Below are 17,119 nucleotides of genomic sequence, written 5' to 3' on the forward strand. Positions count from 1 at the left end.
ACTCCCTTGCTCAGATGGTCTTTCCTGTAGCCACCATTGGAGCTGGGTCCGAACCTCTGCTGGTAGCTGGAGGTGAATGGAGTAGTTCTGGGACATCGGGTTCCATCGTGACAGCAGGGAACATTGTAGTGGGCACATGTTGGCCCTTGCCCATGGGACGACTTCCAGGGCTGAAGTCATGAGACCGAGGACTTGGAGGTAATCCCATACCTTGGGGCAGGCATAGCTCAGCAGTTTTCGTAGCTGAGGCATCAGTTTCCTTCTCCTTGGAGGGGGAAGGACAACCTTGTCCTGCTTGGTGGCGAACCGGACTCCCAGGTACTCTAGCGATTGGGAGGGCTGCAGGCAACTCTTGGCTGTGTTGACGACCCACCCGAGATTCTGCAGCAGATTCTCGACTTTGGTGGTCACCTGGTGACCCTCCTCTGGAGATTTTGCCCTGATCAGCCAATCGTCCAGGTAATGGTGTACAAGGATTCCTTCTTTCCTCAGTGTTGCCACCACTACCACCATGATTTTGGTGAAGGTCAGAGGGGAGGTGGCTAAACCGAAGGGTAGCGCCCTGAACTGGTAATGATGGCCCAGTATCGCAAAGCATGGGAAGTGCTGATGGTCATGATGGACCGGGATGTGGAGATAGGCTTCGGATAGATCCAGAGAAGTCAGGAATTCTCCTGGCTGTACTGCCCTTATGATTGAGTGTAGGGTTACCATGCGGAAGTGTGGTACCTTCACAGTAACGATTGATGGTCTTGAAATCCAAGATGGGCCTGAACGTTCCTTCCTTCTTGGGAATGATAAAATAGATGGAATAGTGACCAGTATTTTGTTGGCGCGTGGGCACTGGGATTATCGCCTCCAGGCTGAGTAGTTTTGCCAGTGCGGTTTCCACTGCCATTCTCTTGGAGAGGGAGTGGCACTTGATCTCACAAATTTGTCTGGGGGGATGTTGTGGAAGTCCAGATAGCATCTCTCTCGAATGATGGATAGGACGCACTTGGCCGACGTTATCTCGACCTATCTTTGGTAGAAGAGGGTAAGTCTGCCCCCTATGACTTCTTCCTGTGGATGGGTCTGCTGATTCTCATTGTGGGGTGTGGCTGGATCCTGTATCTGAGCCTACTCCCCTCTTGCTGTGTCTGTTCTGAAAGGACTGGACCCTGCCTGAGGGGTGAGGTGCTTGGTAGTATGTGTTTTTGTATGGTCTAAAATGCTGGGCTCCTCTGCCCTTGCTTCTTCGGGGGGAAGAGCGCTGGTTTCTTTTGTTCCTGTCCTCTGGTAGATGAGGTACTGGAAATTCGCCCCATTTGTTGGCTAACTTCTCCAATTCGCTTCCAAACAAGAGGGATCCTTTAACAGGCATTCTCGTGAGCTTCGCTTTGGAGGTCGCCTCGGCTGACCAGTTTCGGAGCCATAGTTGTCTTCTGGCTGCCACTATGGAGGAGATGCCCCTGGCTGAAGTGCGTACTAGGTCTGAGGTCACATCCGTAAAGAAGGATATTGCCAGTTCCAGTGTTTCACCAGACGTGGTTGTGTCTCTGGAGAGGAGCAAGCAGGCACGTGTTACTATGGCACAGCAGGAAGCGATCTGCAGAGTCATTGCTGCAACATCAAATGACTGTTTAAGGATGGCCTCCTGATGCCTGTCCTGGGCATCCTTGAGTGTTGATCCTCCCTCGACTGGGATGGTCGTGCACAATGAGATGGTGCATACCATGGCATCAACTTTCGGGAACTATAGGAGTTCCTTGGCCGTGGGTTCCAGGAGGTATAGAGCTTCCAAGACCCGTCCTCCTTTGAAACTGGCCTCTGGGGCATTCTATTCCAGGTCAAGCAGTTGTTGTACGGCCTGCAACATTGGGAAATAGCATGAGGCCTGACGGAGGGACACCAGGACAGGGTTCATCTTTGGCTCAGTTGTGGTACCCGTGCCTGGAATGGCCAGCGTCTTCAGGGTCAGAGACACAAGAGCTGGTAACTCGTCTTTGGAGAAGAATTGCAGCATGGTTCGGTGTGGTTCCAGCCATGGAGGGATTTCCCCTTCCTCCAGGGAGTCAGTCTCGTCCACCGAGGTGTCTGTATCCCCTGTAGGGAGGCTCTTGCCTAGGTGGGGCACAACTTGAGAGGTCTGAGGTGTGCCTGGAAGGTCTAGTGCTTCTGGTGGAGCCTGGGACTGTGTCGCCGGAGGCACCGATTGCGCCTGGACAAAGGTTTGCAGCCATTTGAAGAATTCCCCAGGAAAAGGTCCCAGGGTCCATATTGAATCCCGGCGGGTTTGTGGTGGAAGCCCCCGAGGTGCCTTCCTGTGTAGGCGCCGAGTCAGAGATACAGAGGTCCAGGGTACTATCGTTAGTGGATCCAGAACCCTCTACTGGCTGTGGAGGGCCTTGCTTAGGTTCCCCCTGAGCCTCTTTGCACTGCTGGCATAGGGCAGAGGCCACTTCAGGTTGCGCAGCTCTCAGATGGCAGGCTGGGCAGAGGACTTGTCCTTTGGTCTTCTTGGCCGGCGGTGCCATGATTTCTGTGCATGGAGTGACTCAAAACTCACCTGTGCGCGAAGGTATGCGCGCCAGGAGGCTTGGTTGTGCGCTCCGGGTGCACGACACTGTGCGTGCGGCATGCGTGCGTAGCCTACAACTTTGTGCACCTAGGCGAGATGTGTGCACCGCTGTGCGCACGGGCCTACTTGCGCGCTCGGGGCATTTATGCGGGCTGCTATGCTTATGGCACAGTTGCGCACAAGTTGGTTATGTGCCCGGTTCGTCGCAGTGTGCACGGCTCAGTTGTGTGGACAATACGCTGGTCAAGGGGGGAAATGGCGACCCCCCCCCCCCCGAAGGTCTCCACGTGTGTGGACCCTCCCACCGGATAAGGGTCTAGCTCGGACGGAGCTGCTCAACCCGATTTAACAGATGCCGAAATGGACGATCTATGTGGCAATTTGAGCCTCGGAGACCGGAGACATAATGAGAGGTTTCTACCTTATCTGGTCTCAGCGTTTCCTGGTCTTGTGCAGGGCAGTCTCCGGCTGCGGAGGGTGAGGGAGTTACCTTCACCGCCGCACTCGATTCTGCACCCGCTGCCTCTAAGCCACTCGGGGGGGCTAAGTCCACGCCGGGAGCTGGCTACCAGACTGAGGCTTACCTCTGAGGGATCTCGGAAATCACCTCAGGAATTCTAGACTGGGGGAGGGACCTTTAGGTATCACCACAGGAGAGCGGGGTTCATCTTCTTGAGGTAAATTTTCTCTTCTTTGTTTTAGAATTGCTAACACTATTCTAGTGTGTGGAAATGTCCCTATCTGCTTAGGAGATGGAGAAATACTGAAGAGCTAAGCTTCCTGCATGGGTATATGTAGGCTGACGTCAGCTTTGAAATCTGACTCCGTCTTCAATCTGCTATCAGGAGTACACTATACCATTGGTCCTAAGTCCATCTGGCTACACGCTAAGAAACTATGTATTAGTATCACTATTCTACATTCACTTTCCTGACCCTGCCACTAATGCCATCCCTTGTACAGTTCCAGGCCTTCTCGGACTCGCTGCTCCTTTCCCAATGCTGTCAATCAAGCCTCCACTTCCACTGAGGACTCACTTATCATTGCTGTCCAGTTCCTCTGCACACCAACTCCCTGCACAATTGCTGCTGCTTTTATGGCTCATTGCAGCCTTGTGAGTTTGAGCAATGTAAAACTTTCAATGCCCATGCTGTTTTTTTTCTTGCAAAAAAATAAAAAAAAGTGTAGAAATACAGGTACCATACAGCTAAAACTCGCAGAGCTGTCCCAGAAGTTGAGGTTGGCAAGGTTCCAACATGGGGATTGATGGTGTACTTTGGAAATAATTTTGGTTGCAAAAACGTTTGCTGAGGGCGACATGTGGGAAACAAAGCTTTAAGGCAGCAGTTACAGAGAGAAGTTATTAGATGGGGTATGAAGAATACATCAAGATGAAAAGATGGAGATACTGGTGAGAGAAGAGGTATAAGCGGCAGGTTAAATATGCAAGACAAAGAAACTGAAGAGAAAAAAAGAGAGCGTAAACAAACAACCAATATTAATAAAATATAATTATGCAAATAGAACTTTATAGTGTTGTGGACTCCTCTCTAGAGTGGGAAGAGTCACCTTTAGCATAAGAGAGATTATGGTGAATATTTAAACTGTAACTTAATATTGGATCACTCCCTGATGAAGAGCAGTTTGCTTGAAAAAAAGGGACTGAAGTCCATTTTTTTGATGGCGGTAATTTTTTTTTTTTTTTTTAAATTAACTACTGCTTGATAATAAAGAGCAGTGTTTATACTTTTCCTTGGCTGTCTGGTCCTTGAGTGCCTCAATTTTATCTAGCTGCATCTTTGTTTATGAGTAATTTGTGATGGCTTTGCTATTTATAAACTCTTCGGTTAGTGTTCTTTACTAGAAGTCCATTATAAAAGCAAATTTTCAACTGAAGGGAGTCAAACTGCTATTAAGTAAAATGTATACCCGAAAATCAATATAATGCACCATTTTGCCTATCTAATGCGAAATTAACAGCACAGCACAAAATTAGATTAACTGTGAGCAATGGAAGGCACAATACAAGATACTATGAAATCTTTAGTTCTGCAAGAAGAGTATTTGTTAAAAAAAAATCATTTCCATTTTTTGCAATGCACAAGTTACTGTATGTACGGTAATATTATCTAATCCAGTCTTTGCTTCTGGATATATAATCCATGAACTGATCAGATCTTTTCATCCTTACACACAAAAATGCACTAATAGCAATTTCAGCAAAAAGCAACATTTCTTCTTACATTTATTTTCTGAAAGACTGCTTTGATGTGACGTGTCTCACACTAAGCACTACCAAAACAGTTCTTGCTCTTTCCTCAGTTAAGGTACACATCACATTCCTTCAGGATATTCTCTTTTTCGTGGAAGTAACTCTGGAACCACTCAATGTGCTCAATTTTCTCCTTAACCGTTAGATATGGGTTTTTTGAAAGCCCACAGATTACAAGTTCCATGAAATGGCGAATTGGTCCTTGTTTTGGAAAGTCTGCCAAGTGTTTATCAAGAATGATGTGCTCATGAAATTCAACATTCTGCTCCTCCTCAAGACCTAAAAGGAGAAAGAATTAAGAAACTGTACAAAATTAGCAAGTCAACACTATCATCCAGAGAGGTGTGAATGGCTTTCACATAACTGCATAATCAGGACGGCCTTTTAGAAGGTAATTTTCAATAGTGTGAATAACTCAGCACATACACGCACAAGCAGGTGTGCCTAAGTTACACTTGTATTTTATAAACTGTGTTGTGGGAGCTGCACAGTTTATAAAATACCATGTATCACCACCCTAAAAATATTCACATATGTTTCAGTACATGCATATTTTAAACACCTATTTATAAAACTACATGCCTATAACTTTATACATTAAATAATCTCATATGCACATAACCCTCAGTTTATAAAACACCCACTTCCATGCATAAAGTTGGCTATCACATGCACATATCTCACTTATGAAAATATTTGGGTGTGCACTTCCAAGCACCAGCATGCTGACATCTCCGCCTCTTTACGCAGACCTTCACCAGTTGACCCAAACCTTCTATTCACCGTTTGATCCAGATGCCCCCCTCAAAGACCGCAGGCAAAATAAATGCCAGATTTAATATCTATGACTTGATTAGCAAGTTTAAAGCACAATGCATGGTTGAAGGAATTGGCACAGACTCCATTTATAAAATATGTAAATGTGCGTGTACTTCCAGACCACAACCTGGCACACCCTCTTTATACGTGCATACTTTTCCATGTCACAGCAACAATACGTGCATACTCTCATCCTCCTGAAAATTCATTTACCACACACAGAGGCCACTTAGGCGCACAACGCCCGTGCGTCTTTCAAAATTACTCCCTTAATGCAGCAATTTACACTGACCAAAAAAAATAAATATATATTAAAAAAAGAAAATACAAATTAAGGCCAACCAGGTCTGTCAACTACTGTGTAGTGCCCTACCACTTAGTTTTAAATATGTCTATAAAGATGGAATCTAACAAAGAGCAAATCAGCTGGTTCCTTTTGGGGTTCCTGAGTTCGCAATCTTCCAGGTTTCCAAGGACACTGTCTTATACATAGAAGACATATAAGGGAAGTGTCCTTTGATTAATATTCTCTCTTTGTCTGTTTCCTATTTACCTGTATTGATTTATGCACAGCTTACTGTAATACTATATTCAATTTTGATATTACTTATCTTTGCTCATTTATTATCTATTTATTATTTACAACATTTAGTAAACTAAGTTTTGCTTTACCAGATTGTGTGTAGTATGTTCTATAACATTATATGAATAACTATACAACCATATACCTGTATATATTTCAACATCAATCTTTATTTATCATTTGATTCACTTTTTATAATTTAAGACCATAAACATTTAAAATTACACCAACACTCATACCACATTCACACACAAAATGGTAATATTGCACCAATAATATTGCACCTATCTCTAATACAATATAATACCTATTACTAACATATTAAAATACATTCATATATTGCTTATATTAATTATATAATAATTATCAATTTGTATTCAAATCTAGGCTATTTAATCTATTATTCAGATAATATTTATAACAGACAGCACCAACACTATACATTTTACTTCATTCCTTTCCCAATAGGTTCTTTTGAAGCTTCCTTATTTAATTTCTTCTTTTCGTGCTTAAAGCTCCCTTTCTTGTTTTCTCTATTTAAAGCTTTAAATAGAGAAAACAAGAAAGGGAGCTTTAAGCACGAAAAGAAGAAATTAAGCACGAAAAGAAGAAATTAAGCACGAAAAGAAGAAATTAAATAAGGAAGCTTCAAAAGAACCTGTTGGGAAAGGAATGAAGTAAAATGTATAGTGTTGGTGCTGTCTGTTTGTTATAAATATTATCTGAATAATAGATTAAATAGCCTAGATTTGAATACAAATTGATAATTATTATATAATAAATTAATATAAGCAATATATGAATGTATTTTAATATGTTAGTAATAGGTATTATGTTGTATTAGAGATAGGTGCAATATTATTGGTGCAATATTACCATTTTGTGTGTGAATGTGGTATGAGTGATGTGATGAGTGTTGGTGTAATTTTAAATGTTTATGGTCTTAAATTATAAAAAGTGAATCAAATGATAAATAAAGATTGATGTTGAAATATATACAGGTATATGGTTGTATAGTTATTCGTATAGAATTATACCTGTGGGTTACCCATGTGATGTTATATATATCTATAACATTATATAAAATATAGCTCCATATGGCCACCGCACACCCTCACAAAGGGGGGGGGGGGGAGGGAGAGTGATGGCATCCCTAGAAGATGATGCTTAAATCTGGGGCTCCCCTTGCACACTCTTAAATTGGAATTTCAGCAGCTTAGAATACGTTTGGTGCAAGAGTAAGATCTACCTTCTATTCTTTGTCAATAAAAGATTTGGCATCATGTAAAAAAAATCTATCAATTTAAAATATTTTTCATATGATGCCAGAGAATCATGTTTTGAGGCCTTAAATAGTAAGGTAGAGCCTGTGTAGGAAGAACCAATGGCGTTGGACATTGGACATAGAGGAGACAATGCTGTGCTGAACAAAGGAGGAAAGTTAACGAAAGAGGATTTTAAACCATGGTTTCAAGAAATTCAGTCCGATACAAAATCTATAAAAGAGGAACTATGAGAGGCTATATCTGAGTTCCACTCAGACCTCGTGGATTTTGGGCAAAGAGTGGAAGATATAGAGGTCTCAGTGGAAGATCAAGCATCTGCAATGAAGCAGCTTCAGTTGGCAACGTCGGAATTGAACAAAACCAATATTGAAATGGCTCTTAAACTAGAGGATCTGGCAAATAGATACCTGAGATCAAATATAAAAATAAGGGGCCTACCAGAAACAAAAGCCTTTGAGGATACATATATGATGATATGAAAAATTTGCCAGGCTGTTTTGAATGTAAGTGAAGAAAATGGCAAGGAAGTAAATTATTTAAGAGTTTATAAACAGCTTTTACAACTAAAAAAGTCGGGCAAAACAGTTTACAAACAAATATACATAATAAAAGTCACATAAAAGCAAACAATAAAACAAGTGGCAAACTAAAATGTAATAGAAAAGGAGGAAGGGAAATTATAAAGGAGGAGAGGCTATAGAGTTAGTGATTTGTGAGTAGAAGTCAGCTTATTAAGGCGTCGGGAGGGGGTTAAAGCCTGAAGTGAAGAGGAATGTTTTTAGATTTTTTTTTTAAAGTCTGTGCGTGATGATATTTGTCTTAGATGGTCTGGGAGGGTGTTCCAAAGTGAGGGGCTGGCAACCGAGAAAGCCTGTCCTCTGGTGACATCTAGTCTAGCTAGCCAGATAAATGGTATCCCCAGAAGATTTTTATGTAGAGAGCACTGCTGTCTGCTGGGTTGATAAATTTGAAGTAGGGTGCATAGCCAGGTTGAAGAGTCATTGTGAATTAGATTGTGAATGACAGACAAAAATTTTTTATTGTATTCTGAATTTAACTGAAAGCCAATGTAGTGAGAATAGGACTGGAGATATATGTTCTTTGCGAGAGATGCCTGTCAAAATGCGTGCAGCTGGGTTTTGTATTAATTGTAAAGGGTGGAGAACATTGTGATAGACTGAGCACATAGGGTGTTAGGAGCTCCTATGCAGAATGCGCCCTGAGATATAATTGCGTGCATACTACCATTGTAAAGAGTTATACAGTAGGCACAGCAGATGGGAAATATCACATGGGAAGGCCATATCATCACCAAATATAATGATCTCTCGCCACTAACGCTAAAGAAATGAAACTATCTTCAGGCGATTACAATCCTCCTAAGGAGAGAAAATATAAGATATCGCTGGCTATATCCTTGTGGTATTGCATTCACAATTAGTGGAGTTACATCAAGGATACACAATGAAGCTGAAGCACTAGAGATTTTAAAAGTTGTGGGCATAGCAATACCCAAGGGGCCTTGGGTATTGCTATGCCCACTGCGCCAGAGAACACCGCGCCAGAGAACACTGCGCCAGAGAAACACCGCGCCAGAGAACACTGCGCCAGAGAAACCGAGATGGCAGCATGTAGGTAAAGACGGTAGTCGTTTGAGAAGAAATCCTGAAGCTACACTTCCACAAAAACTGGCACAGAATGAAAAATGTGGAAGTTATTGTTTCCTTTTATTTTTCAAAATTGATTCTCAGAAAGAGGTCAGAGAAGGACATTATCCTTGCTTACATCACCCAGTCATCCCTTTTGTTTGACTTTATTGGTTTGTGCCAGATGATGCAGAGGGCATATGACAAGTTCAGATCTGCTTCAAGATTATTTTGTAAGTAAAATTGTGGTTAAATAAGTTGAAGTTAGAAAGTTGAGCAGTTGCAGCAATCACAGTGTAAGATATATATATTTCCTATTGGAAGAGTGTGAGGGAGGGGGAGTCAGGGATGCTCATTACCATAAGAGTTTTCATTCTGCTATGGCAGATGTGGATTATTTGGGGAAGGAGGGAGGGGGAAGGGTTGGGGAATTTTTAAGGGACTGGATTGGGAGAAGAAGAGGAATACTGGATTTAAAAAAGGGGATTTGAGGGAGGCAGAGAATGGGCAATAGGGTAAGAGGAAGATATATAGTGATTATGGAAGTGGGAAGAGGAGGGAAGAGCATATTTGATGGCTACTATTAGGTTTGTTTCCCTGAAAGTAAAAGGATTAAATTTCCCATATAAGCGTCAAATTGATTTCATTAAAGGCTTCAATAGCTTTTATACAAGAAACACAATTTAAGCAAAAGAGATGGGAGTGCCCTGTGTATTCCAAACATGTCCAATACACCCACACATAAATATACAGGGGTTGGAATATTAACATCTAAAGATCTGGTGGTACAGATAGACTCCGTGTACAGAGATGATGGAGGGAGATTTATTATTGTCCATCTAACTATTAATAATGATTATGTCTTAGTTAATCTTTACTGTCCAAATACAAATCACAGAGATTATACAAAAAGTAGATGAATGTCTTCTAAATTCCAAGAATGGGAAACTGATAATTGGAGGGGATTGCAATCTGGTCTGAATCCCAGCTGCAGACTGTTTTAGAACAGCTTTTAAAAATGGATAGAATACAACTAAAGACATTTATGGAAAAATGGCAGTGATTAGATATATGGAGGGTTATGTCATCCTGCCTCTGTGATTTACACTGTCTATTCAAAACCCCACGATTCATATGCTAGAATACATTATTTTTGGGTAGAAAAAAATTTTAAAAGCATCTACAAAGCAGGCGGAGATTGGAATAACAGCACGGTCAGATCATGCCCCAATCTAGTGGGAGTTAATAGGAAATACACATAAAGGAGGCCGGAAGTTTTGAAAACTGAACAACAACTTAATAAAAGACGTGGGGAGAGAAAGAACTTGAAATCCCAACTAAGGAGGTGAAAAAGACTGCTTCTTGACCCAGGGGTAAGGAATTCGTGAACCTAGCCCCGATGGCGTATCGGAAGCCACGCCCTCCCGTGTGCGTCAGCCTAGTGAGAACTCTTAAACCGGACTTCTACTGTGACTTCTTGAGAGAAAGAACTTGAAATCCTAACTAAGGAGGTGAAAAAGACTGCTTCTTGACCCGGGGGTAAGGAATTCGTGAACCTAGCCCCGACGGCGTATCGGAAGCCACGCCCTCCCGTGTTGACGTTTTTCACCGAGGCTTTATTTTGAAGCCACATTGCGGCGTATCGCGTCCGCCGGCGCAGCGCCCAAGGGGCGCGCGCGACTTAGTTTGCGACTTTGTTTGGTGACTTTGCGGGACTTTGAAATGTTTTGAAATTTTATGGTTTGCTTTCTCTAAATGGGGATTTGTTAAGAGTTAACTTTCTCTCCATAAGAAAGTCTATGAGAATTCGATAGGAGAAATAGGTAAGAAATAATATATAATTTTTAGATGCCTCATACTAAGCGAAAAGGACGCCTGAGGCCAGAGTCCTCTGCCGCGGCCCCAGATACGCCTAATCAGCTTAAGATACAAGGCTTTCTTACCCCAATAGCGGCCTCTACACCGGGAGAAGTGTCCGCTGTGGGATTAGGTATAGAACCAGACTTAACCCACCTGGACACACAAATATCTCTGTCCCCAGGTGCACTGGGTATCCCTCCCCCTCCACAACCGGCAAGCCCCCAGGTACTTTTTCCAGTCCCAGTAAATGGAAATACAGGGTCTGGGGAAGCAGTAGGAGTATCTGGGGGAATAGCAGGTAAAATGGAAGAAGAGGGTGACTCGACAGGGGAAATTCAGAAGATTTCCCAAACCTGTCGAGTAGGTTCGGCCATTGCTGCTCTAAGTATACCTAAGTTAGATAAACCTAATAAGATCACGCTTGAATCGATTTGGTTAGCAATAACCACTATGGAGAAATCAATTTCTCTATTAGTAACAACAATGAATAAATCCCAAGAGACGTTATTAAAAATTGAACCAACGATGAAGGAACACACAGAACAGATAGGGGATATATCTGAAAAGGTAAATTCAATTCAGAAGGTACAATCTGTAATGATACAATCGGAGACAGTTTTGAGAAGGAGGATGGAAAACATGGAAAATAAATTAAGATATCTAAATTTGAGAGTTATAAACTTTCCTAATCTTAAATTGATCTCTCTCAGAGAGCAATTCAAGAAATATCTTAAGGAAATATTATTACTGTCTACAGAAAAAATGCCCTCCATCTCAAAAATATATTTTGTTCCATCAAATAGTGGGAAGGAGGAGAAGCAAGAAGTAGCAAAGGTTGATTTAGATCTTGATCTAACTGCATATATAGAAACACCCTCTGAAGATCAAATTGAGCAAAGGGGAACTTTGTTTCTCTCATTTAATCAAGTATCTGATAGAGATATGATCTTGAGGACCTTCTTAAAAAATCAAAATAAGATCTATTTAGGACAGAAATTGCAAATATACCCTGATATAGTTAAGGACACTCAGATGCGTAGAAAAGCTTTTGTGCAATTGAGTCAAAAAGCCAGGAAATTGGGAGCGCAGGTCAATATCAGATACCCATGTAAGTGTCTATTACAAATTCAAGGGAAAAAGTTTGTTTATTTTGAACCAGAACAAATGAAGGTTTATTTGGAAAATCTGAAAGAGCAGCAAGCAAAACCGAACCAACCCAGTGAGTAACTAATTTACCGCTATTATTTTTCTTCTAATGTATGACAAATTGATTATAAGATTATATGGTTCTAATTTAATTTAGAAACATAGATCTTTCTGTTCTTTATAACTGTAATATTTGAATTAATGTTTGCAGAGATGTAATAAACATTATTTCATGTTGTAAAATGAAGAAAATGGATAAAGAATTTAAAATTAAAAAATAAATAAATAAATAAATAAATAAATAAATAAAAGATGTGGACATTGGACAGCAGATTCAGACAGCAATAACCAATTATTTACAACATAAAATGAGGTAACTCCTGCTATTCTATGTGACTGCCTTAAGGTAGTAATGAGGGGTAAGGTTGATTGCTGTGGGGTCCCATAAGAAAAAAGAGAAAGAAAATAATATTCAGTTATTAAAGCAGAGACTAGCCAAAGTGGAACTGCAACAAACAGTGTCTGCAGCATGGGTTAAAGGGTAAACTGGAAGACATCAGGCACAAAATATACTTGCTGGAAGCAGATGAAATAGTACATCCATTAGATTTGGTCAAACAATCTTCTTATGAACATGGAAATAGAGCAGGGAAATTATTAGCTCAAACTGAAATAGTTTTACAATCCCAAATAGAGAAAAATCAAGGATAGAGATGGGTCTATGGCAGTGATGGCCAACCTTTTGCGCTCAGTGTGTCAAAATTCATTAAAAAAACCGAGCATAACTCGGGTGGTGTGTCACTTCTAGAAAAATCCATAATTTTGTGATATTTGTAGCTCTAATATTAATAACAAAAAGTTATAATTTTAATATATGTTCTGTATTTATTAATAAAGCAAAAACAAATAATTCTTTACCTTACCTGCTTAGTGACTTTTTTGTTGCTGATTTTCATTGGCTAAATCTTCAATTAAAACACTCTCTCCCCCTCCCCCCCCCCCAAACTCTCACTCCCCTGGATTTTCTCATACACACACATGCTCTCACACTCACTGGTTCCCACACACACACTGAACCCCAGGCAGGCTCCCATTCATTTTCACACCCACACACACACACACACACACTCCCATTCATTTTCACACCACTCCCGCTCCATCCTCCAGGTAGGCACCAATTCATTCTCACGCAGACACCCATGCATTCACACACATACACCCCCATGCAGAGTCCCATTCATTCACATGCACACACTAAAGGCAGACCCCCCTCTCTTTTGCCAGCAACCTCGAAACCTCTCTCATTCCTCTGCTGCCACTGTCACTGCTGCCACATGGCTATTGGGGAGGTGCCGATTGCGGCTACTGACACTGAAGCCCATTCTGCTGCCTCCTCTGTGCAGGCCCTGTGGGCTTCCATTTTCTCCATGCTGATCTCGTACATTGTGAGATCCATATAGAGAAAGTGCTATTCTTGCACATTCCCAAAGATTACATGTGCCAATCACTAAAAAGTAATTTATTTTGTTTTTTACCTTTGCTGTCTGATCTTCATTTTCTAATTGGTTGGTCACGGGCTTTTTTTCCCACCTTCCCTTTCTTATTTTTTCCCACCTTCCCTTTCTTATTTATTTTGCCAATTCCTTTTATATTGTCTTTTTTTCTGTTTCTTTTCTCTCCATCTTCTTCCCTCAAACACACAGTCAGGTTCTCATTCTCACATGCGTTCCTCTCTCTCACACACACACAGGCTCTCACTGTCACATGCTCTCTCTCTCATACAATCATTCATACACACAGTCTCTCACTGGTACATGCTGTCTGACTCTCACACACACAGGCTCTCTCTCACTCCCACATGCTGTCTTGCTCAAGCACATGCTGTCTCTGCAAACATTCAGGTCCTCACTATCACACACAATCTCTCAACTCATCTCATACACGCACACACACACACCCTCTACAGACCCTCAGCCTCTCTCTCACCTCTGGGCCTCATCTTCGCGGGTCGTCGCAGGATGGGCTCTGCGGCAGCCCTGCTACCAGGCCTCTTCCTCTTCTCGGGCCGCTGCGACTTGGGATTCGCGGCTGCCCATAAACACAAGCGCTGCTCCTCTTCTGCACGCGCCGATGCTTCACCTCCTTCCAGCCCACGTGGCTCCGGCAACGTTTACTTCCGGGGCCGCACAGGCAGGAAGGAGGAGGAGCATCAGCGCGTTTAAACGTGATCTTTTTCTTCGGGCCGCGGCCCTGCCTATCTGCTTGTCGCTGCACCCGGGGGCATTGGGGGGGTGGAGGGGTCCGGAGGGTGGGGGGATATTAAAAAACTAGTTTTAAAGGGTCGGCGCAGCTGATTAAAAAAAAATTTCCGATAGTTCACGAAACGCTGCGCTTGTCAGCAAAAAGTCTCGGCGTGTCATAGGTTAGCCATCACTGGTCTATGGTAATGGATAGTAAGGCTATTAGAACACATTTTAATCAGTTTTATGAGGAGCTCTACGAGAGAGAGGAGAGAGCTATGGAGGAAGATATTAAGCGATGAATCGGAAAAAGTACTGGGAAAGTTTTAGGGGCTATAAAAGATCTCAAAATCAGGGAAGGCTCCAAGCATAGATGGCTTTAGACCGTTATTTTATAAGAGATTTAAAGAATGTTTGGTTGGACCTTTGGTGGGAAGCTTAAGTGGGAAAGATTACACTCTGTGCAGTTCATACAGGCCGATATATTTTATCAACAATCTAAAGATACCAACTAAAGTTTTAGCTCAGTGATTGAGAATGGAAATCCCTCTCTTGATACATTCAGATCAAGGAGGATTCATGCCTGGGCATAGAGCAGCAGATGAATGTAAAATAATCAACTTAATCTATTACGCTAGGCAGGAAAATCTCTCTTCAGTTCTGTTCGCTATTGATGCTGAGAAGGCATTCGACGGGGTACACTGGCCCTTTTTGTTTCAGGTTATGGAATGGATGGGGGTAGGTGGACCATTTTTAGGTACGTGAGCATTATATGGAGGACCAGAGGCAAGCATTAGGATAAATGGGGGATACACAGATAATTTTGTTGTTAAGAGAGGGACAAGACAGAGATGCCCACTGCCACTCCCTGTTATTTGCATTAAAGCATAGAGTCATTTGCAGCAAAAGTTAGACTGTAATATAACTGGAATAATGGTGGGTGAAAAGCAATATAAAATATCATTGTAAGCAGATGATATTCTATTCACTCTTACAAATCCAGAAGCCTCTCTTGAGTCTGCTGACAAGTGAAATTGAACTATATGGGCAAATATATGGATTTAAAGTCCACAGATATAGAGATTCACAAGTAAAGCAATGAAAGAAGTTCCTCTTTAAATGGGCAAAAGAATATGTTAAATATTTGGGTGTGGAGGTGGGATCTACACAGGTTCATTATATTTATGCAATCCCTAATGCAGGATCTAGATAAATGGGATAGTTTCACACTATCCTGGTTAGGAAGAACTGCGGCAGTGAAGATGAACTTGCTGCCGAGATTGGGATATTTCTTTCACACTCTCCCTTGTACTATTCCAGATGGGATTTTGAAAAGGTTACGAAAAAAGGATCTTTGCTTTTATATGGAAATGGAGACCTCCAAGGTTTGCAAAAAGTATTTTAAGATCACAAGAACAGGAAATGTATACAGTCTGTAGACAGGAAGCAGAGAGTAGGATTAAATGGTCAGTTTTCACAGTGGAAAAAGGTAAACAGTGGAGTGCCTCAAGGATCTGTTCTTGGACTGGTACCTTTTAAATATATTTATAAATGATCTGGAAAGAGGTACAAATGAGTGAGGTGATAAAATATGCATATGATAAAAAATTGTTCACAAGCAAATTCTGAAATTACAGGAGGATCTTGCAAAGCTGGAAGATATGGCATCCATATGACAGATGAAATATAATGTGGACAACAAGTGCAAGGTAATGCACATACGGAAAAAATAACCCATGCCGTAACTATATGATGTTAGGTTCCACTTTAGGAGTTACCACTCAGGAAAAAGATATGGGCATCATAGTTGATATTACATTGAAATCGTTGGCTCAATGTCCTGTGGCGGTCAAAAAAAGCAAACAATATTAGAAACTATTAGGAAGGGAATGGCAAATAAAACGGAGAATGTCATAATGCCTCTATATTGCTCCATGTGAGACTGCACCTGGAATACTGTGTGTAATTCTGGTCGCTGCATGTCAAAACTATCTCAAAGATAGCTGCGCTGGAGAAAGTATAGAAAAGAGAAACCAAAATGATAAAGGGCATGGAACAGCTCCCTTATGAGGAAAGGCTAAAAAGGTTAGGGCTGTTCAGTTTGGAGAAGAGACATCTGAGGTGGGGATATGATAGAGGTCTAAAAAAATCATGAAAGAACTTGAACAGGTAAATGTGAAACAGTTATTTACTCTTTCGAATAATACAAGGACTAGGAGGCACTCCATGAAGTTAGCAAGTAGCACATATAAAACAAATTGGAGGAGGTCACGTGATGCTGTGAGGGAAAAGGACGTAGGCTTCCCTTCTCGGCGCCCCTGATTGGCATCTAGCCCCATCCACAGCGAAATCTGGGCAATTCAGCATCTCAAAAAGTGTGTGCAAGTTACTAAACCGCGGGGTTCTCTAACTAAGCTACAATGTCATCCCGTCAACAAAAGAAGGAGAAGGAAAAAGAAAGAGACAGATTGCCGCCTACTGACACACATACTAATGAGGAGGATCGGCCCATGGATTTATTGGCGCCCGTGGGGATTGCGGATATTAAAGCGGCAATTCAAGAAAAGATCAGACACTAGTTATTGCTTATATCTTCTAAGCTGACTGAATTGTCCACCTCCATTCACTCCTTTGAAAATCGCTTTACTGAAGCGGAACAAAGGATTTCAGACCTGCAAGATGGCCACCTTAGTCTGCAGCAGGAATT

General features: G+C 41.8%; 1 protein-coding gene across 2 annotated transcripts in view; it reads right to left on the reverse strand.

Moving 5' to 3' along the window:
* Positions 1-4,192: 4,192 nt before the first annotated feature.
* MRPS31 (mitochondrial ribosomal protein S31) overlaps positions 4,193-17,119 on the reverse strand; it is a 186,574-nt gene continuing 173,647 nt past the window's right edge. For both annotated transcript variants that reach the window (XM_029602767.1, XM_029602766.1), the window contains exon 7: positions 4,193-5,111. In XM_029602767.1, the coding sequence (XP_029458627.1) occupies positions 4,879-5,111 (233 nt within the window). In that variant the 3' untranslated portion in view covers positions 4,193-4,878. The remainder of the gene's footprint in view (positions 5,112-17,119) is intronic.

Source organism: Rhinatrema bivittatum, chromosome 5 (genome assembly GCF_901001135.1).
Source record: "Rhinatrema bivittatum chromosome 5, aRhiBiv1.1, whole genome shotgun sequence".
Classification (NCBI taxonomy): Eukaryota; Metazoa; Chordata; class Amphibia; order Gymnophiona; family Rhinatrematidae; genus Rhinatrema; species Rhinatrema bivittatum.